The 22,052-nt window shown below is 55.7% G+C and overlaps 1 protein-coding gene across 1 annotated transcript; it reads right to left on the bottom strand.

Moving 5' to 3' along the window:
* Positions 1–2,191: 2,191 nt before the first annotated feature.
* On the bottom strand, positions 2,192–21,187 carry DMBX1 (diencephalon/mesencephalon homeobox 1). The gene is made up of 5 exons (XM_032877044.1): positions 21,159–21,187; positions 7,364–7,529; positions 4,050–4,228; positions 3,444–3,792; positions 2,192–2,643 (listed from the first exon to the last, which is right to left on the bottom strand). Exons 2-5 carry the CDS (start codon positions 7,515–7,517, stop codon positions 2,192–2,194), a joined length of 1,134 nt encoding a protein of 377 aa, XP_032732935.1. The 5' UTR covers positions 7,518–7,529; positions 21,159–21,187.
* Positions 21,188–22,052: the final 865 nt, after the last annotated feature.

Here is a 22,052-nt window from a genome sequence, read left to right as displayed (position 1 = left end):
AAGGCCCTCAACCTTGCCTCTCATGAAACCAGGGCCCCCCGCCCCACCGGCCACCTAGTCTCACTCCGTTGCCTTGTTCAAATAGCTTTCCGGGCCCCAGCTACCATCTCCCTCACTTTTCCCCATCCAAAGTCTTCTCCATCTGCCCCAGCTAGGATGGACATCCCCCCTGCCCAAGGATGATGGGCATCATGTACTCTGCAAGCCAATAGTGCCTGGCACCAACAGACAGCCCCCTGCCCCTCAGCACGAAGAGAGGAGACACACCTTAGGACTCTGCAACCCCCTTTCTAGATGCAGTTTCTCTAAGCAGGGGGTGGAGGGCTCAGTAGCGAGTCACAAAGAGTTGGGGATCACAACTTGGAATCTGTTCTGGCCACTCTCCTCCCCTTGCCCTGAGCCCCTGACACTGTGTGAAGGCACAGCGATGGGGCAACCACAGAGGCTGGCACGGTAGCTCAGGTAGGTAGATCAGGATTCCATCCCGATTTTCTCAACTCAAAGGGACCCATTCTATGTATTGGGAAACTGAGGCCCAGAGACTGGCCGTGCCCATGCAGAAGCTTGCACCTGTACCGCTCATTGCTCCTCAGCAAGGAAACAGTAATTTTCCAACTCATCCAGTGTACTTTCTAGAACCTTTTTGCTGTTTTTGTTGTTGTTAGTTTAACTAAAACTTCTGCCCTGCCGGGGATGTGAGCACAGAAATGCAGAATGGTACAGGCCATCTCATCCAGCCCAGAACACAGGCCCAGAGAGGCTATGGGTTGACTCCAGGCCACACCGCTTGGAATGGGAATTTGCTGAGCTGGGTTCCCGGCCAAGGAGAGGAGCACACCTTTTGGTGTCAGCGACTAGCTGGCCGGAAGCCCTTACTTCAATACTTGGCCCCGATGGCCCGTCAGCAAGACAGAGACCGCACATTGCTGTGTGGTTTGCATTTAGTGTGACAGGAGTTAGAATTCCGCCTCCCTTCCTGGCTCAGCCCCACCCCTGCAATGGACTCTAACTGCTGAACCTGGAGGCCAGGCAGTGGGAGAGGAGAACCTGCCTCCAACCCCGTTCCCCTGGAGGGACCTCTCTCTGAGAGCAGCCCTCCCCCTGCTGCCTCCCTCAGCCAGAGAAGTCTCACCGGAGAGATCTAGAGCCCTGCGGTCAGTTCTGGCTGAACGCTGGCTGCAGGCCTCTTCCTGGAGCCCTTCTGGGCAGGAAGGCTGCCCTGCTCCTGCCCGCCTCAACCCCACTCCTGCCTCCACTCCCCTCCTCCTCGATCTTGGGAATGGGGCTTCAAAGCTGAGAAAAGAGAGAGAAGAGAACGTGACACGTGACTGTTTCTAGATGCAGGGCCTGAGGGAGGGCAGCGAAGGGGGCCAGTGCTGGTTCCTCCAGGGGCAGCGGGGGTCTCCAGCCAGAGGCCTTCCCACCTCCACTGGGGATGGAAAGGGACAGCAGCCTAAGAGGACCCGTGCAATGAGGGGACAGGCAGGTGGGAAGAAGTAGGTGGCAAGGAACAGGAAGAAGCAGAATTACTAAGACTAAAAAGTCACAATCCCAAACAAAACAAAGCCTTGGGGACTGACAACACCACACAGCCAGCACCAAAGAAAGAAAGCAGGAGCCAGGAGGAAAGATGTTGGGCCAAGGTCCAGAGCAGGGGAAACTGGAGGCTGGGGAGAGTGGGGTAGGCAACAGGACAGAGGCAGGTCTTGGAAGAAAGAGAGGGAGGAAAGAGCCAGAGAGCGATGTGGACACCGGAGGTGGAGGCAAGGGCTACAGGGGGCCTGGGGAAGGTGGGTGGGGGCCTGAAAATATAGCTTTATATATTTATATTTATATCTCACATTCCACACATCAACTTACTAGGGGGCAGAGAGGAGGGAGGGCAGGCAGGGAGGAGGCTGTGCTGGGGTGAGGATCTGGCCCCTGCGGGCCTCACTCCCCAGCAGAAGGCCGCAGGCGCCCTGGCCTCTCCTCCCCCACCCCCCTGTGGCCTCCATGGGATCCAAGCAAGGGCCATGCAGAGGGTGTGCAAGTGTGGGCTTCACCTAGGGCTGGGACTTGGGGAGGGGGACTGGGAGCAAGACTCCAAGGCCGCGGGATCCCTGGGCTCCTAGAGTTAACTCCTTGCAAGCCATCGGGGGATAACCCTGGGGCTGGGAGGTGGCCCCCTGGCTGAGGCTGAGGCCAGCAGTCAGTTGGGGAGTGTATCGAGTCCCAGAGAGGCCGCGTGCTGCTTGGCCCGAAGCCGCAGGTTCTCAATGCTCGTGGTTTTACTGTTCAGGGCAGCCGAGGCAGGTGCCAGGCCGGCGGGGGGTGCAGGCAGCAGTGGGGACCCCCACACGCCCTGGTGGGCCGCCGCGGCCGCTGACAAGGACTGGTAGTAGGACTGGCAGTGCAGGGAGCCCAGCGGGGCCATGTTGACGCCCAGGTAGGGCACAGCGGCCGCGGCAGCGGCAGCAGCGGCAGGGGCCGGGCCCCCCACCTCGAAGGACGAGTAATGGACGAGGTTGTTGGTGGCAGCCATGTGCTGGCGGAACTGCTCCTGCAGCCGGAAGAGGCTCAGCGGGGATGAGGAGTAGGAGTGGGAAGGGCCCAGGAGGCCACCCCCGGGGGCTGCAGGAGCCAGCGCCAGGCCTGGGGAATCTGCAAGCAGAGAAAAGGAGAACCAAGGACTCAGGACAAGGGCAGTGGTTTGCCGGGGGCGGGGAACTCCCTCTGTCTTCCCACTCCCTCAGCACCACAGACAAGACAGATGCTGGTTCAAACCACATCCACTCATCTCAGCCCGCACCTTCTGAAGCATCCCTCAGGTTCCTGGGAGGGAGGGGACCCAGGCTTCCTTGCAGGGGGAGGGGGGTGGGGTCAGGAGCCTGCCAAGGCCCCCATGTCTGACTTCTTGGGGATTCTCGTTTTCATTTCAAGCACTGTCCCCTCCCTGTCCCCTCCCCTGTCTGTGGCTCCTGCCCCTTGCCAGCTCTCTGGCTGGGCTCAGGATTTGTGTCTGAGCAATGCCTCATGCCACAGCTCTGTTCCTTCAGAAATATGGCTCTGTCTCTCCCGCCCGTGAGAATCCCTGGGACCAATGTGGTATTCACCCAACAGGCACTACTTTGTCTGTACTGGTTGTTAAAATACCATCATATTTCTATAATGGTTGATAAATAGCTTTTGCCCTGAGCAGTCAGTCCCCTCCCCTGCCACCCACTCCCTCTGCAGAACCCCCAAGACCTTCCCAGGATTCAGCAACTGAAGAGTGAAGGGCTGGCACTGGCCGGCTGTGGCCAACTCCTTCCCCCCCGGGTCATGCCCTAGTGCCCTGTGTAAAAGCTGACTCCCGGTGGCTCTGATCCGGCTCGTGGACTCAGGCCCCTGATCCGCCCAGGATCTGGCTGTTCTCCCTAGGCTGGGCCCCCGCCCCCCCCAAAGCACCTGCCAAGCCTCACCTGCCTTGGGGCTGCCCCTCTTGCAGCCCAGCCCCTTGCTCTCAGCCCCAGGGCTCTTCTCAGTTTTGGGGTCCTCGGCCCCTGCCCGGGGATCCTCCTCCCGGTCTGGCTGGTCCTCAGGGGCTGACTCACTGGCCGACTGCTCAGACAGGCTCAGGTGGAGCTCAGCGGGGGGGTCACCACTGGGCATGCTCGGGGGCTGTTCGGTCTCCAGCTGGGCGTCTGGGGTTGGGGCCTCTGTCTTGCCTTCCCCGTGGGAGCCTTCGGCCTCCTTCTGCTTCTGGAGCTGCTCTTTCTGCAGGCTGCGCTGCTTCTTTCGGAACTTGGCCCTGCGGTTCTTGAACCACACCTGGTTGGGATGGGAGAGGAGCTGCAGGTTGTGGCGCTGGGTGTGCTGGGAGGGGAGGTGCGTGATAGCATTGCTCCCCGCACCCCTCAGGAAACATGCACCCTCGATCCCTTCCAAAACTCCCCTCCTATCACTGCCTGAGTTCACAGGAGAAAGCAGTTCCGTGGGGGTGGAAAGGGTGGCTCCGGGGCAGTGGGAAGCCAGACTGCTGGGCTGGTGCGGGTCTGCAAGGTCTCCTTAGAGAAACGGGGCCCTACCTGCACCCTGGCCTCAGGCAGGTTGGTGCACATGGCCAGCCTCTCACGCATCACCACATCTGGGTAGTGGGTCTTCTGGAAGGTCTTTTCCAGGGCCTCAAGCTGCTGAGCCGTAAACGCTGTGCGGCTGCGGCGCTGTTTGCGGTGCTGCGAGCCATAGCGGGCCTCCAAGATGATGTCTTGAAATGTACAGCCGTTGGAGGGCAAGGAGAGGGGGCCCATTTAATTATGGGAAATAGGTTTTGAATCTTACTTTGCTCTGACCCACTGTGGACACTCAGGCCCTTGCAGACCTGGGTCCTGGCCCTTCCCCTTGGAAATCATCATCTTCTCTCCATACAGTTGGGGTTTCAAGATCTCCCCACGCCAACATTCGCTGTAAGGACCCCACAGCCTGCAGGAAGTCCTCTCCGATGACACCCAGAGGTCTAACTCATCTCCATGAACAGCTGTCAGGAATATGACTACAGGGGTCTTCCTCATCTGGTCTGGGTGGGTAGGGAGGTAGACACTGCTCTAAGATCCTTAAAGTCCTAGGATGCTATCAGTATCATATCCTGAGACCAGCTGATGTTAATAATCTGTACATCAGTGTCACCAAGGTTCTAATATCCCATGACCCTTGGATTCTGGATACCGGCGGGACACTGGATACTGGCGGGACACTGGCCTCTGACTGTGCGGAGCCTGGCTGGCAGCTGGGACGTACCTGCAAGGTCTAGTTAGAGGATGTCTGACCCGTAGCCCCAGCTCACTGGTACTTGATTCTATGTCCTCTGGGTATGACTCCCGTTATCACAGTTGGCCTATGAGTCTCTGACGGCAGGACCTGAGGCTCCTGCTCTCACTTCTCCTCAGGAGGAAACCTGGCTCTGGCAGGACCCTCAGACCACAAGAAAGTTTTCACATCTAGTCTTGACCCTTTGGGCCGCTTCCTCACAGAAGAACAAAAAGATGAAGTTTTAACCACCGCAGGTTTGGAGCTGAGACAGAGCTGGGGGAACCACCACTTCTACAGGCTTGCTCACACGCTGGTAACATGAAAACAACTCAGGGCGCGCCTGGGTGGCTCAGTCGGTTCAACGTCTGCCTTCAGCTCAGGTCATGAGCCCGGGGTCCTGGGATCAAGCCCCGCATCAGGCTCCCTGCTAAGCAGGGAGCCTGCTTCTCCTTATGCCTCCGCCCCTACCCCCATTCATGTTTTCTCTCTCAAATAAATAAATAAAATCTTAAAAGAAAAGAAAGCAACTCAAAATAGAGGTCTGCCTAGGGCTGGTGTCTAGGATCCAGCCCTTCAGCTTCACTAGACCCCAGTGGATGGACAGTAACCTCTCTCCTTGCCTCCCACTGCCCATAAATGGTCCTGGGCTATCTACATTGAAGAGAACCCAAGCTGTGTCAGGCTCTGATGGGGCTGCCAGAGCCTTCCCCTGTGTCCCAGGGACTGGGGAGTCATCCACAACCCCCTAAATGAAGAAGGAGGCAACTGGGTGTCCAGAAAGGCTCAGACTTTGCTCCTTCAGCCTCAAGAGGAAGCCCTGAACCTCTCACAAATTGGCACTAATCCCAGCACGGACTGAGCTCCTGCTCGTTACCTGGGGACCGGGGCCCCCCTCTTCGGAGCTAAACCCTGGTTGAGGGAGCAAGAATTCAGCATCCTGCCACTGGCTCCGGGGACCAAAAGCCTGGGTGATCACAGGGGAGCCCACACTATCTGTCCCATTCCCAGAACTTGCCCAAAGGCCCACCTGGAGCTCATGTTCTTCCTTCTTAGGAATTGGGGGAACTGGGATAGAGGGTTAACTATTCCAGTTCTCCTGCTTCCACCAGCGGTGGGGAGCTCCCATCCCCAATTCTTCTCTGGGTCTTGCACAGGTTGGACATAGGGAATTCACGCCCAACCAGGGAAGCCGCCAGAGCCGGGACAAGACCGTACCCACACTGAAGACTCATGCCCCACACTGATCTAGAGAAGGTCACCAGGGGCTCCATTTTATCCGCTGAGACTTGGCCCCAAGGCTGGCAGGGTCTCAAGGAGTGGGAATGCCGCCTCCCCCTCCCTGCCAGGCCAGCACCTCTTTCCAGGCAGGGTCTTCATATCTCGCTCCTTTTCTGTGCCTTTGCTCATGGGCTCCCCTCACCAATCATTCCTTTCTAAGGTGTGGCTCCTGCCCCACAGTGGGCAGGAAGTCCTCTCTGAAGACACCAGCCTCCGCTGCCCTGAGCTGTCCCACTACAGGATCCCCGCCTCACTCCTGCCATGCTCTCCTAGGCGTCTCGAAACACCAATCTCCCGGGGACAGCTCTCGAGGCCTCTGAGTACTGCCTGGCACAGGACTGGGCCCATAGGGGCTCACCAGCTGACCTGGGACAAGAGAGAGTAAGAGGCACTCCCCTCCTCCCAGGAATCACGCCCCTAGCCTATGCTGTCACATCCTTCTCTTGCCCAGTGAGAGGCTGAAAGGCGGAGCAACGTTTGTTGAAGGCAGAGGGGGACACAAGCCTACAGCTCCCTTGGGGCCACCTACCTTGTGACTTCTGAGCTCCTTCCAGGCTCTGCCAAATACTACTTTGCGTATGTTACCTCAAACAACTGCCCAACCAGCCTATTGTCCCCTCCATATAAGGGGAGACCCTGACTCCGAGAGGAGAGATCTGCAGTAGGCAGATCTGCAGTGACCACAGATCCGGGACTTCAAAGTGCTATTTTTATCCATCACATCCTGTTCAAGCCCCCCAGCCCCACCCCCACTGAGATGTAACCTCTCTGAGCCTCAGTCTCCTTGTCCATGAAATGGACATAATAACCTCCCTTTATTGGCCTTGAAATTGATGCACAGAGAAAGCCTCACACAGCACCTGGTCCATCCTCCACATTCAAAACATGGGAGCTGTTATTATCTATGTGACTCCCGTGCCGGAAATACCCTCCCCTGGGCACCCCAGCCCTCTTCCCGCTATTCCCACTATAATCCTCACTGCTCCCTTACCCTCCTACCTCAGTTTCCTGGGAGATGGGCTAATGCATTTTCCCCCCGCCCATAGGGCTGTGAAAGGAATCTGAAGGCTTAGGGCCACTTCAGGGCCCAGCACAGTGCCGGCAAAAAAGGAGGGCTCTGGTCATGCAGAGATTTTGAATGGACACCTCTCTGTGTTGCTGAGTGACCTGGGACTTCCAGAGCCTCCTAGAGGAAGTTTTCTCAGTGCTCCCTCCGTCCTCTGGGGGACTCTCCCAGAGCCTCCCCACCCAGACCTCTCTTCCACCCCCAGCCCCCACTGCTGTGTCCCCAGGGTTCCATCCCCATGGCCCTTACCAGCCAGGCGCTCGGCCAGTGTGAGAGCGTGCACTGACGGCCGGTAGTCCGGGGCGTGCTGGGCCTGCTGGGCCGCCTGCTGGTGCAGGTTATACATGGCACTGAGAGAGTTCATGGCGTGCAGCGAGTAGCCGTTCACCCCGTAGTGCTGCATGGCGGCATGCGCCTGCGGACGGGCAGGGAGGACAGAGGACATGACACAGGGTAGCGCACTCTCCCCTCGGGAGACACCACCCACTCCCAGCCCAGACCTGGGATGCCCGCCTCACCCACAAGAGCATCTGCCCCTCCATTGGAAAGCGCCCTGTGCTCTGGGCTCTGGGGTCAGACTGCCTGGGCGGGAATCTTAACTCTGCCACTCGGGAGCTTTGTGACTTTGGGCAAGTCACTTTGCTTCTTCGACCCTCAGTTTCTCCCTCTGCAAAATGGGGCTAGTCATAGGACTCGTCACATGGGACTGTTGCAGAGGGCCAGCACATAGCCCGTGCTAAAAAATGTGAGCCATTGTCATTTCTCAGCCCCGTTGCTGCTTTCCAAAGCTGTGTCTCCTCTTAGTCACCCAGGTGACTTATCTGTACCTTCACTGATTCACTCACACACTTATTACTCATTCAACCATTGAGGCCCACATGGGGCCAAGTCCAGAGCCGGACAGGGGACATCGAGGCATTTGCCCTGACGAGATTTTGGGTTAGGACCTTCATGTGCCATACAGATGCAAGAATACTATTGTTGTGACTGTTACAGATTTACTACCATTTCCTCCATCTATTTACCATTTCCGTAAGAGCAACCGACCCCATTTACAGATGGGTCTACTAAGGCTTGAGAGATAGAGCAGGGACATGGGGAGGCCACACAGCCAAGCCAGGGCCCAGCCTGCCCACACTGCTTCAGTCTCATTCTTTGGTGGCCAAGTTATCATCCTTCCTACTGAGATCGCCCAGCTCAGCACGAGGTCCTGTCAGCCCCAGGTGTCCGCTCACGGTCCTCATCAGACTGCCCACCCCAGGTCAGCCGGGAGTGGCATTTTTGGAAGACATAGTCACATTCACACACAAACTCAGCAGTATCTACAAATTCAGTGTCCTTATTCCCGTGGCTCTGCTCACGGTCTCACAGAGACCCAGCCACGCAGCAGCTTTATCTATAAACATTACACTCCCACACATTTATATATTACACATACTTATTCAATAAGTATGGATTAAGCACCACCTACTTAGTACCAAAGTCCTTGCCTTTATGGAATTTACATTCCGAGGGAGAACTACAAACAACAAATAAATATATGTAATAATGTCAGAAAGGAACAAGTGCTCTGAAGAAAAATAAGACAGAGGAGGAGAATAGCAAGAGGAAAAGGGAAGGTTATTTGAGAACATATGGTCTGGAAAGGGCTCTGTGCTGTTTGAGGGAAGCCAAGCAAAGTTCTGGGGCAAAGGCTTTCCAGGCAGAAGGGACAGCAAGGACAAAGGCCCTGACGCATGAAGAAGCTCAGAGTGTGTGTGGAACAGCAAGAAAGCCAGGACAGCTGGAGCCCAGAGTGGAAGGGAGCAAATGAAGGGGATGGGGCTGGAGGGAGAGGAGAGGCCAGACCCCACAGAGCTTCATGGGCCCATGGTAAGGACTTTGAATTTTATCCCCTCAGTGATGGGAGACTCCTAGCATTTTTGGAAGGGGTTCCAAAAATGCCAGGGTGTTGAATAAAGAGGAACATGATACAATTTGTCATGAAAAGCTCACTCTGGCTGCAGACAGCAGACTGCAGAGGTTCAAGAAGAAAAGCAGAGAGCCCGGTTCACCGCAGAAAGCCAGGCCAGCAAGCCAGGTGCCTTCCGCTAGGCAGTAGGAGTGGAGGCTGTGAGATGCTGTGAGAAACTATGTCAGATTCACGACATAGTTTGAGGAATCAACATGACTGCTGAGAGGTTAGCTGCAAGATATGAGGAAAAGAGGTTAAACCAAAGGATGACTCGGGGTGCCTGGCAGGCTCAGTTGGCACAGCGTGTGACTGTTCATCTCAGGGTTGTAAGTTCAAGCCCCACATTGGGTGTAGAGCCTATGTGAAAAAAAAAAAGGGGGGACACCTGGGTGGCTCAGTCAGTTAAGCATCTGCCTTCTGCTCAGGTCATATCTCAGGGTCCTGGGATTGAGCCCCGCATCGGGCTCCCTGCTCAGTAGGGAATCTGCTTCTCCCTTTCCCTCTGCCCCTCCTCATGCTCTCTCTCTCTTTTTCCTGAGTCAGGAGCATTGAGGGAGAAGGGGGTCTGAGGAGGAGGCAACAGAAATCAAGGTTTTGGGGGGGACATGCTGAGTGTGAAATATGGATCTGACTTCCAAGTAAGGGTGTTGAATTGGCAGTGGGATATACAAATCAGGAGTTGAGGGCTGGCTTTTTTTTTTTTTTTAAGATTTTATTTATTTATTTATTTATTTGACAGACAGAGATCAGAAGTAGGCAGAGAAGCAGGCAGAACAAGAGAGGAGGAAACAGGCTCCCTGCTGAGCAGAGAGCCCGATGTGGGGCTCGATCCCAGGACCCTGGGATCATGACCTGAGCTGAAGGCAGAGGCTTTAACCCACTGAGCCACCCACGCACCCAAGGGCTGGCTTTATAGATTTCTGAGTTAACACTCACACGTAACACCTAACAACAACATTTTCTTAGAGAGGCCCATTCTGTGCCTGTAAACATGATGCCAAGGGCAGACATCGAAGAGAAAAGAAGGATAGACACGACGACATAGGGTTTAAACACTGTAGAATAGAATATAATATAAACAAAGCTAAAAAGCAAACAACAAACCTAGAAAAATCTTTGCCATATATATGACAGAACAAAATTGAGAAAAAAAAAAGCACAAATAAAAATAAGAGAATGTTTGTAATATATAAAGAGCTCTTCTCTCAAAACAAAAATATGTTTTTGTGGCTCCTGGGTGGCTCAGTGGGTTAAAGCCTCTGCCTTCAGCTCAGGTTATGGTCTCAGGGTCCTGGGATCGAGCCCCGAGTTGGGCTTCTCTGCTCAGCAAGGAGCCTGCTTCCCCCTCTCTCTCTGCCTGCCTCTCTGCCTACTTGTGATCTCTGTCTGTCAAATAAATAAATAAAATCTTTGAAAAAAAAAAGAAAAGAAAAAAAAGATGGTCCCCTTAATAAAAGACAGCAAAGTAACTGAAGAGACAACTTATTAGGAAAAACATGAATAGCCATTTGACCTAGGACAAAAAGCTCACCTTTCCTTGTAACTAAAGAAATAAAAGTAGAAACAATGAGATACAATTTTTTTCACCAATCAGATTAGCAAATATGAAAAAAAAAATGATTACCCTGGGTTATCTAGAGGAGTGACAAATGGTCCTTCTACTTCGCTGACAAAAGAGCTTTGCTTCCTGCATCAGAAGCCTTTAGAAAGAGCCTCATTTGAGTCAACAATTCCATTTCCAGAAACATATCCTTCAAATATGCAGAGATGTGTGTACAGGAATGTTTTTCACAGCTCCGCTTATGGGGGCGAACAATTGGAAACCTCACTGTCCATCGAGAGAGGTTAGTTCAGTAAATGAGGGGACAGTCATGCCCGCACTGGAATACCGTGCCACAGTCTGAGACAATGATGTGTATCTATCTGTACGTGCTAATGCTCACAATATATTGCTGGGTGGAAGAAATAGGTAACAGTATGCATGATATGATCCCATCTTTGTAATGTATGTATAAATATGCATAGAAAAGAAGTCTGGAAGGTGAGACCCTGAGATGTTAACGGATCTCTGGGAGACAGCAGATGAGGTTGCTGGTGATTTTCACATTTATATCTTTTCTTTCTTTCCTTTTTTGAGGGTGGGGATGGGGAGGGTTATCCATGTGTTCCAGTGGACGTGGGATTGAAGCCAGGCCCCAAAAGGCATCACAAGCTCCAGGTGGGGAAGAGGGAACAGAGTTTAGAGGTAATTTTATCCATCCCCTTCCCCCACCCCTGCAGGGTTTTGTTGCTTTAAGACTCACTGCTGTTGATGTGGTGACATTTTAATTGACTTAATTATTGCTGATCTCACAGTTTTTGATGCACGACAAGTCTTTATTAACTAAAGCCAAAGAGGTACCTCTCCCGGCACCATGTCTTTCCCAGCTCACTGGTCCCCTGAAGGTCTCCAAGACCTTCCCAGTCTGGCCTCTGCCCACCCCTCCGGCCTGATGCCCTCCCTCTCCCCAGCACCCAGCAATCTCAGATTACAGGTCACTCCCTCTTGTCACCTCCAGCCTTTGCTGCTGCTGGCCCCTCCACCTGAAAAACCATTACCTTCCACCTGCCAAATTCCTCCTTCTCCATCAAGGCCTAGTTCAACTAAGACCTCCTCGGAGAGAGAGCCTTTCCCAACTAGTCCCTAAGAAGGTATCTCTCACATCTCCAGGCTCCAGATCGCTAAGCTGAGGTCATAGAAATGATGATGTCCACAGTAAGAAAACAACAGCAACCACATCAGATTCCTGAACACACTCGGAGCCCTGCTCCCCACACAAAGCACCTTCCACGGAATTTCTTAACTCTAGCCCCTGAATCGGAGTCATGTGATAACACTTCTACCACCCGCCCCCCCAGACTGAGCTCCTTGAGGGTAAATGGAGTATCCCAAACATTTCTGGACTCCCCACCACAGCCCAGATCACAAGGTCAGGCACAGAGGCAGGAGTCAGGAGGTGAGGATAGATTAATACAAACTACTGTGTATGAAGCATCTCGGATACATCAGCCATCTCCATCCGTCCTCCCAACACCAGAGGAGGTGGGGACTGTGTTTATCAGATGCGGAAGTGGAAGGTGAGAAAGACCGATTAATTTGTTCAAGGGCAAGCAGCTAGGAAGTGGTGGAACAGGTTTCCACGGTGAGGTTCTTCCCAGGAACTCGTGTTTCCTAACCCCGGTCACGCAGGCTCTTATTCCAGCATGTTCCATTCCCTGACTTCCCGCATCTCTGATTTGATCCAAGGTAACAGGATGGCAGCAGAGAAAAAGCACATTTGCCTGGTGTGCACACTTGTGCATGCATGTGAGTGTGTGTGTGTGCACGCACGTACGTGTATGTTGCGAGATGAGGCTACGTGTGAGCCCAAATCTTCCCAGCTGAGCTTCCCTCTCCCCAGCCTCACACTCCTCTTCCTCACTCCAGGTGGATGTCCTCTGAGGCCACAGAGGGGCCCTCGTCTGTGGATGCCACTCGCCACCAGAGTGCACACCTGTGGCAGCACACAGTCCCAAGTCTGCAGCTCTTCTCAGTGCTCACGTGTGCCCATGTGTGTGCACAGCCTGACCTTGACCGGCCACCTAAGGGCATGTGGGTCTGTGTTTGTGCGCATCTGCAGCTATTCATGTCTGTGTGTGCGTGTGTGTGTGTGTGTGTGACTGTGAGCCCGTGTGCGTGCATGAAAGGGGGTGTGTGTGTGCATCTGACCAGAGGAACACACACTAAACAGTACCCTCAGAACAAGGTCTGAGGGAGAGCAAGAGAGAAATACAAGGAGAACAACGGAGAAAGACCAAGGAGATAGAGTTGATGCAAAGATAGATCAACATAGAGAAAATGAACAGATTTGTCTTATCCTTTTTGTTTGTTTGTTTCTGTAACAGCCAGCACAGAGCCTGGTACACAGCCAGTGTTTAGTAAATCATAAATGCTGAATGGATGAGAAAGAACCATGGGCTAAGAGAGCTAAGGGAATGGTTGAGGGAATGACCCAGGATGGTCCTCAGGGCAGAAAAGACACTCAGAGTCCCAGTCCCACCACCTCCTCTGTCCTCAGAATTAGAAGCCAGAGTTTGGGGAGAAAGCTGATCAGTGGGCCCTTTCCCAGCAATCAGGGCCTCCCACACCCACCCCTGGGGTCCTCAGCCAGGGCTCAGCGGCCGGAACCCCATGCACAGCCACTTTGAGGGCATGGGTCCCCCTAGCCAGGCCAAGAGCCACCCAGGCTGGTGTCCCGCAGGGCCTGCGGGAGCGTCTAAACACGGCCCTGCACTCCTGGCCCCAGGCCGGGCCCCGCACGGGCTCAGCCCACTGCACACTCCAAACAGAATCAATTATATATTTAAAAGGTGCCGCCCCGCAATTCCTGGCGAGCCAGGAGAGCCATCCATCACCGCGCGGCCGCGTTTCACAAGCTGTCGAATTGTGCTTACATTGGTTAAAAGAATCTTTATATTTCATTAAGCAAGCAGATCGGCGGATCTCCCGCCACAGGCACCATATAGATGGCTTTAATTTTCCAAATCTGCAAATGCATCCGTTATGTCCCCGCGTCGCTGCTGGCTGCGGCCTAATGCCCAGCCAATCGAAGAATCAAGCAGAATTTTATTAGGGGGCATTTTTTATAAATTAACAGCAAGACTGCTAGGAAACTGCGCGCAAGGCGTCTTTGATTACCAGGAAAGTGGACCCTTCTTTTGGTCACACTGGGCTTAGTGCCCCACAGGTCCACGCCCTCTCTCTTCCCCTCCTCCTCTCCTGTTCCCAACTTTTACTTCCCCCTTGGTTTTCTCTCTGTCCCACACACGGTGGGGAGCAAGGTGGAACAACTTAGTTTAAAGGGAAGGAAACAAAGCAGGAGGGGAGGAACCAGTGTTCTCTGAGGACTTTGCCTCCTCTGTTACAAGCCCCGCCGGACACATTATCTCATTAATGATGCCAACCACCTCACAGTGCGCACCAACCAGGAGGCAGGCCCTCTTCTCACTCTCGAGCTTCCGCACAACCCTGCTAGGTAGGAATTATTATCCCCATTATATGAACAAGAAAACTGAGGCTCAGGGAGGTAAAACCACCTGCTCAAGGTCCCACAGTAACGCAGGGCTGGCCAGCCCCTTGAGGGAGGCTGAGGAGGAGGTACTCCTTCATGGGGGTGCATGTGGGTGTGGGAAGCAAGGCACTGACCAAGAGGACCCCAAAGACTTAAGAGCTTTAAGCAGTGGGTCCAAGATTTTAAAAGAAGCACATGCCAGATATCCAGCAGTGGTCACCTCACTAATCTCTTCCCTCAGCTCTGTGAGGGAGGCACCGTTGTCACCTGGGCTTTACAGAGGAGGAACTGAGGCTCAAGGGAGGTAAGTTACCCTTGGCTGGCCTGTTTGGGAACTGGAAAAGTTGAGCCCCCTCCCAGTAAATACCCCTATTCCCACACGGGTCCTTAGTCCTGAGTTTCCAAGAAAGAGAGGTGGGGACATGTGAAGTAAGGGGGTATCGCCAGCCCTACCCTTCTCTGAGCAAGGGCCCTGCAGGCACCAGATCAAAGAGCAGACTTGAGATGAATGCGTCTCCAGCGGCTCCCTCTCAGGCACTGTTCTATAGCTTCTCTCTGAACCCTCCAACTCCGAAAATCTGAAAATCTCCGCTGTCAGTGTCAGGCACTCAAAGGTACAGTAAGCCCAGGAACCAGGCAGTTCCTCCCCTTGCCAGGGGCCAGATTCCCCCACCAAAGGCTGCCCTCCCAAGGGGGCCACAGTGCCAACAACTCAGTGATTCGACGTGGCCAGCAAGGCCACAGGAAATGGCCAAAGACTCATTCTAGAGACACATTTAAGGGCTGATGGCTGGAAACGTGGCATAATTTGCTTCTAGGTGTGTAAGAACTGGAGAACGAAGGGCACATCCCCCTCCCTCAGATTATCCCCTCCTAGATGACCAATCCCCACCCTGCTGCTCCTATCAGTACACATTCAGACCTGTTTCCATTTCCCCCTTTTAAAACAAATAGGCTCATCTCATCTCTGGTCCCTTCAAAGACAAATTTCCTGAAAGCCATTTCCAAATTTATCATCTCTACTTCCTTTGCTCGCCCCCAGACTCCTGCACAACCACCCTCCCACCCACCATTGAGGTGCAGCTCTCCAAAGTCACTGTGTTGCTGCCTTCTCCTCTGGACACTCTTCCTCCAGCTGAAGAACTCCTGATCCCTCACACCAGGCTTAGGTATCCCCTTTTCCAGGAAGCCTTCCTTGATACTCCAGGCTGGGTCAGGTGACTTCTTCGAACTCCTATCATAGCTTTACTTCACCAGATTATAGTTAGCTGCCCATCTGCCTGCCCTTCACCCAAGACATAACAATAACTCTTCTTACCAGCCATCCTGATAGAGACCTGACAGGCAGCATCTCATTTAACCCTTATAAAAATCTCTCGTAATTCCCATTTAACTGATAAGGAACCTGAGACTCAAACAGGTAAAGTCATTTGCCCAGAGCCACACAGCTAAGCAATTTAGCCAGGATGAAAGCCGGAGTCCAGCTCCACAGTGAGAACTCAGTGCTCACAGGGCTCACCAGTTGGGGGCTCCTGAAGGGCAGGATCTGACTCCAGAGCCAGTTCTCAGTACCCAGCACAGGGGCCATTAGACCCTGATTGTTCATGTAAAGAGAGCCCCTCTTTGTCAGGCTGTGGACTCTGGGGTAATATAATGCCCACGGGCTTAGATTCTAGGAGAATGGTCAGATGTCTTGGATGAGAAGAGCCCAGCATTTGGAGAAGTAATAGAAGCAGCAGAGCCCAGAACTGAGTGAGCCAAAGCCCAGAGTCTCCCCCTCACCTGCCCAACCTGCCCTACCCTAGAAGGAAAGATCTCATGTCCCCAGCAGACACCACACCACCTCCTGGCCATAACTGTGACCCTGACCTGGCCACGGACTGAGCCCTGACCCTGTCCCACATGAAGCCCGGACCAGTGCTCTCACTTTGGACATGCCCCATCCCCCAGTGTCATTTGATAAAGGTACCATGATCCCCCACATTGGTACCATTAACCTCACACCGCTTGATCCATGTAGGGAGGGAATGGGCTTTTGTTGAGGTCCAGAAACTCCAGTGGCCCCCTTCAGCTGAGGGCCCCCAAAGTGGATCTGGATTTTGAGCCAAAGACAGATGGGCCTCAGGGTGTGTAGTTTTGCAAGGGTCAGCTCAGATGGGGGAGTGGTCTGGTGCCTAGAGCTCATCAATTCCTCAAAGGAGATTCTTACCTTCCCTCTGGGTTTAGGGATGCCCCCCAACCCTAGTGGGGAGAGCTCCAGGGTCAGAGGTGGGTCTCAGGACGGGCCCCACCCCCCATGGCCCTCTTGAGGAGCCCAGGAGCTTAGTTCCCTACACAAACTGTTATCCATTAACATCCAATTATCCCTTGGTCCGAGCCATTAATTATAAATCAGAAGCTAATTGGGGTAATTAGCCCCCCGCAGGCTAATGGGCCGAGACTAAGGGAGGCCACTCTGCCTACCCTCCTCTGGTTTTCTGAGGTGCTTAATGTTGTGGGGTGCAAAGAAATCAGGCGGCTGTAGTTAATTTTTTTAAGGCAGTGAAATGCGGCAGAGAGAGGGAGAAAAGATGAGAAAGGCCAATGTTTGTTCTTTTTTCTCAAATCCGAATCCCCTCGAGCACGTATGCTCTTGCAGAGAGTCTGGTGCGGGGGAGAACTGTCCACGGGTCCTGGGAGTAGAACTCCAAATGATTGCTCGGTTCTCCACTTCCTTTCCATCATCGATGCAGCAGAACAGCAGAGAAAAGGGAGACGTCTCGGTCGGAGCAGGGTGGCGCGGAGGTCGGCCACTAGCACGCTCCCGCCTCCCATCCGCGCAGAGGAGGCGGGTTCGCGTCTGGGACGCCCCCGCTTAGGGTTCCGCGGGGACCAGTGGGTCTCCCCGGACTCGTCCAGACCCAGACCGGTGCCAGCGCGGAGAGACCTACGGCACAGTCCCTGCGGAGCCGCCGCTCCAGGCCCAGGTGTGGGCCTCGGAGTGCGGGAGGAAGTCGGGGAGGAGTGCGCGGTGCCGGCTCAGAGAATTTGGTTCCCGCTCTGCGCGCGGACACACGTCCTGGTAGAGAGACGCGCGGTCGGGGGATTCAGACAAACCTGGCGGATAGAGCTGTGCAGGCTGGAAGGGGTCGCCAGACCCGGTGGGCTCCAGTGACCCGGGCGCACTGAAGCGGCGCCCACAGTGGCGGTGGACTGGCCGCGAGGAGTGACCCCATCTGGGAAAGGCACCTGCCTGGTGGCCTCGGGTCCATACAAGTCTCCGCTTTGCCGCTGCCGGAAACCCGGCTCAAGTTCGAAGAACAGTCGGAGCCAGAGCTGTGATTCCCGGTCTGTGCGAGCTGGGACGTCCACCCATCCAGCAGCAGTGGGGCTGTATCAAATAAGTCGTCCGAAGAACGGACGTGTGATTTAAACAGAAAGAGAGATCGCTGGGTGGCGGACCGGGTGACGGAGAACCGGTGGACGACCGGACCGGGTGACGGAGAACCCAGCTAGCTCAGTGCCCTTCTTACCGAAGGGGAAACTGAGGCCAAGGAAGAACAGTGACTCGCCCAAGGTCTGAGATGAGGGGTGCTCTGAGCGGGATGACTGTCCAGACCGGACCACACGCTCCTCTAGAAGCTCACCCGCCAGCTCCCCCCAACACCACAGCACCCCTCCCAATCCCGCCCGCCCGCTCGGTAATGGGCTTTGGCGGGCGGCGGCGGCGTCGCCCGGGGCCTTGATTAGATATTTATTGCCGTCATTTACATGGGCACCGCAGGGCGGCCGAGCGGGACTGCGAGGAAGGGGCGGGGGAGGAGGAAAGGAATGGGAACATGGGGGAGGGGGGGCGGCTCCACACGGACCAGAGACCCAGAGAGCGGTGGGCGTTAGGAGTGCAGAGCCCGGGTGCCAGCTGTAGACACACCGCCCTTCAGGTGGGCCGGCAAGAGGGAGAGGTGGTTTGTTGTACCTCCTAGCGTGGTCCTGGGGGTGGGGTGTATCTGCCTGTGGTGAGCAGTGAGTGTCCCTGTGAGTTTAACCTGTGTACATAACTGTCTCTCAGAGGGGTTTTGTGGCTATGTGGCCTGAAGACCTGCCTGTGTGCCCCTATGTGTGTGTGTGTTCCTCTACCTGCATAAGGTCTCACCTGGGTGGGTCTTAGTGAGCTACCCCAAGCCCAGGTGAGCCTATGCCTCTGACTCTGTGTGGCAGGCAGCGCATGTGTGGCCCTGTGTGTTTGTCAATCAGAATGGCCCCCAAATGTGTATGTGTGTGTATGTGTCCACGCACGCACGTGTGTGCAGGATTAGCTCAGAGATGGGGCTTGGGAGGCTGTGCCCCTTGGTTAGGTTCCCTCCTTTGCCCCCACAACCTACAGGCGGGGTCAGGGTGCTCTAGTCCCCCAGAACCCAGGCTTCAGGGAAGCTGGCATAGAAGGTGCTAACTGATCCCTCATTCCAGGCCCACTGGGCTAGAATACTGTCAGCTGGGGGGCTCCTCGGTAAACTGCTTCCTGCTCAAGATCTAGTGTGGGAAGTGTGAGTGGGTGTGCAAGGGGCCAGGTCTCCAGAAGAAGTGTTTTGTATCTGAGCAGAGAAATGGCTCCACTTGCGTGACCACTTGAATGATGCCACGTGTGAAAGTGGCAGTGACTGTGTGCAGGGCTCCCCCTTCTTCCCCCAGACACTCACCCCACGCCCTTGAAGCTGACCGGCAAGCCTGCCAACAGACAGAACCCATCCAGAGGCCCAGGGTGCTCGCCTTGGCGGTTGCCTTCGCCCGGGGCGGGTTTCCATTCCTCTGCACCTTTGCCCTTCCATTCGGATTTCCACCCAGGGTTTGTTTGGCTGCAGCCAGGTTCCCCAGATCTAGCAGGAGTAGGAGCCGGAAAGCTCTGTGAGGGGTGAGGGGGTGTTTACCCCCATTCTGAGTAGGGATTCCCTGCTTCTGGTCCAAGGATTGTGTATACTCCAGCCACAGAGGAGAGAAATTTGAACCAATTATCCGGATAATTTGCTCTCACTAGGTAGCAAATTCGATTTTTTTCTGACCGCCTACACACACATTAGCACAGCTGGCTCGCAGAGAGGGAAGGTAGTGACTAAATTCACTGATCCTTAGGTCAGACTGCTTTCCCTTTGGGGGAAGACTGGGGATGGGAGGAAGTGAAACTCAAATCCCAGCAAAATTGAAAACAACTCACTTCACACACACACCCCCAAAAGCTAATAGACAAGACCTCCCAGAAAGACACTGGGCCCGGCCAACCCGCCTGCAGCGCACAGGATCCCGAGCTCCTGTGAGCGGAAGAGACAGCGGCTACCATTCCGTGGTGGCGGCAAACTGGGAACTTGCATAATTTCAACCGCCCAGCTCGAACAACCTACGCGGTGCGAACTACCTTGCCCTCACCCGCTTGGAGGGCCTATCATGTCTGTAAAGACTTTCCCTCTTCCCGACGTCCTTAAACCGGGGAAGCCTCACCAGCACCAGCCTGGCCGATCCAGGGCCTCTGCAGACTTCCCTAAAACGAAAACGGTGGCCCGGCCGGGTGGAACCGGCGCTGAGTCTGCGCTGGAGACTCCGCGGGTTCCCTGCTTGGGAGGAATCCAAATACCCAACGAAAGCGAAAAGGCCGCGATCCCAGCCCCCAATCGAAACCCTCACATCGAACAAATCACCAGCCTAAAGTGCCCCCCTCCCGCCGCCGCCGGAATTCAGAAAAGTTCTAGCCCCACTTTCGGGGCGAATTTGGAGGAGAGGTTGCGCCTAGGCACCCCCATGCGCCCCACCAGGGCCGCCGCTGCCCCAGCGAGCGCAGAGCCTGGGAACTTGGGACGGGGGAGAAAGTTCAGCCAGCGGTGTCCGGGACACCGCCTGTTCCCCACCAGAACCCGGTCAAAGCCACCGGGGTGGGAGGCCCGAAGACAAGAAGACCAGGGCAATTTCCCCAGCCCTTTGACCGCTCCTCCGGATGCACCGGGAGAGCCGCTCCAGGGACTGGCCCCAGCCTGCGGTTCCCAGCCGGACCTCCCCCGACCCATGCCGGACGAAGCCACAGAAGGCAAAACGAATTCCAGGGGACTGGGCCCGTAGCGCCCCGAACATCCACCTGGAGTACCCTAGCCCGAGGCCGCGTTTACGCGGACAGAGGCAGGCTGAGCGCCGAACTACCCCCAAATGAGAATTCGTGTCGCAATCCCGAGAGAAAAGGCGCACTCGTCGGCTGCGGAGTTTGAGCCGGATCCGCGCGGGCGCGACCTGAGCCAGATCCCGGGTAACGTCCCGAGTACCGAGGGGTTCGCAGGCGGCCTGGACGCCGAAGCGGAGGGAAGCGTGGGCGGCCCCTGCGTTCCCCGGGTGGGGGACCTGGGCTTCGGGCCGCGCCCCCCTCCCCAGCCTGGGCCCCGGGCTTTGCAAAGCCTGGGGCGCATCTGCTCCGCATTACCCTGGGCACCTCCTCCCCACCCCCTCCAAACTGAGAAGGATTTGTCTCCGCTTAATATCCAAACCTTTTTTGTATTTATTTTTTTTCAAGGCGAAGTAATATCTTCCAAATGAGGCAAAACCGTGACGGATCCGAAGCGTTCTCTGCGGGTGCCTACGTCTCCGTGGGCCAAGGCTTCCGTCTCTGCCGCCGCGCGTTTCTGCCCACGGCTCTCTCCTCTTTCCGCCTCGGAATTCCGAGTTCTGCGCGCTTTCTGACTCCTTGGGTTGCTCGCTGCCTCTGACTCCGTTTTCAGCCCTGAGTAACGTTCCCTCTGTCTCACCTTGTGCGTCTCCCTCTCTGTCTCTCCCTGAATCTGTCCCTCTGGCCTTCCCCTCGGCTTCCTCTGTCCCTGCGCAGTCTGTCTCGCCTCCAAGTCCCTGACCGCAAGCAAACTTTCCAATCCTCCCAGCCGGTATGGGACTGCAGGACCGCAAGAGGGGAGGCGGTCCCCAGAGTTCTCGGGCCATGTCCTCCCCGCCCCGGCGCCCCTCCCAGCTCGGCCCCGTCGGCCCCGCCCGCTCGCACCTGGTCTCCCCGGCCGCGCCGCCGCCGCCGCTGCCATCTAAGCGCCCCGCGGCCGGAGCTGGAGTTTTAAACTGCATTTCCCCGGTGAGGGCGCGGGCCCACGCGCTCCCTAATGGTCCCAGTGGCTGCCAATCACGCGTCGCTCCCGCCCCCGCCCCGCCCCGCCTCGCCGGTGCGGCGGAGCCACTCTTGGCCTGGGCGGCCAGGGTCTGACCGTCGGTGGGTCTGTGGGCCCGGCCAGCATCCGTCACCTCCTCGGAATCTTCATCTTTTGCTCTCCCAGTCCCGAGACCTCTGCCTCTCTCGGTTCTGCAAACGTCGCAGGCCAGCTCCTGGGACGAGGAGGGGTCTTGAGAAACATTTTCCTCCCAAGGCCTCACCCGCGACTGGGGTTAGCACTAGGCTCCGCAGCGATGGCGTGGGGGCGCTCTGGCTGACCCCGGCCCCCATCGTCCCTCCAAGATTGGTCTTGAGCAGTGAGCGCGCGCGCGCGCGCGCGCGCACACACACACACACACACACACACACACACACACGCTCTCTCTCCCTAGGGTCCCACACCAATGGCAGCCCTGCCACCGCCACGCCACCACAGCACCCCACAACCTGAGATCAGAACTCACCGTGAACACAGCCATACGCAGGATGACGCTCCTAACCGCCGGCCTCGTCTGGCGGCTGTAGGTCCCTTGGAGAGACGGTGGCTGCGGGACTCAGCCTCACACGCAGCTCACGCACCTGTCTCAAGGGGGACAGACACGTGGTTCCAGGGCCACAAGGGGAAAATCCTGGGCCTGGGGCCCTCGCCCTCACATTCCTGCCAGTGTCCTGCTCCCTCCCAGTTCACAGGAAGAAGAAGTTCTGCAGCTGGCCAAGTGGTGAGGGAGGCCAGCC

This window comes from Lontra canadensis, unplaced genomic scaffold (assembly GCF_010015895.1).
Source record: "Lontra canadensis isolate GAN:19392208 unplaced genomic scaffold, GSC_riverotter_1.0 scaffold60, whole genome shotgun sequence".
Taxonomy (NCBI): Eukaryota; Metazoa; Chordata; class Mammalia; order Carnivora; family Mustelidae; genus Lontra; species Lontra canadensis.
Note: the sequence above shows the minus strand (reverse complement) of the source record. Positions and strands in the feature narration are given on the sequence as shown.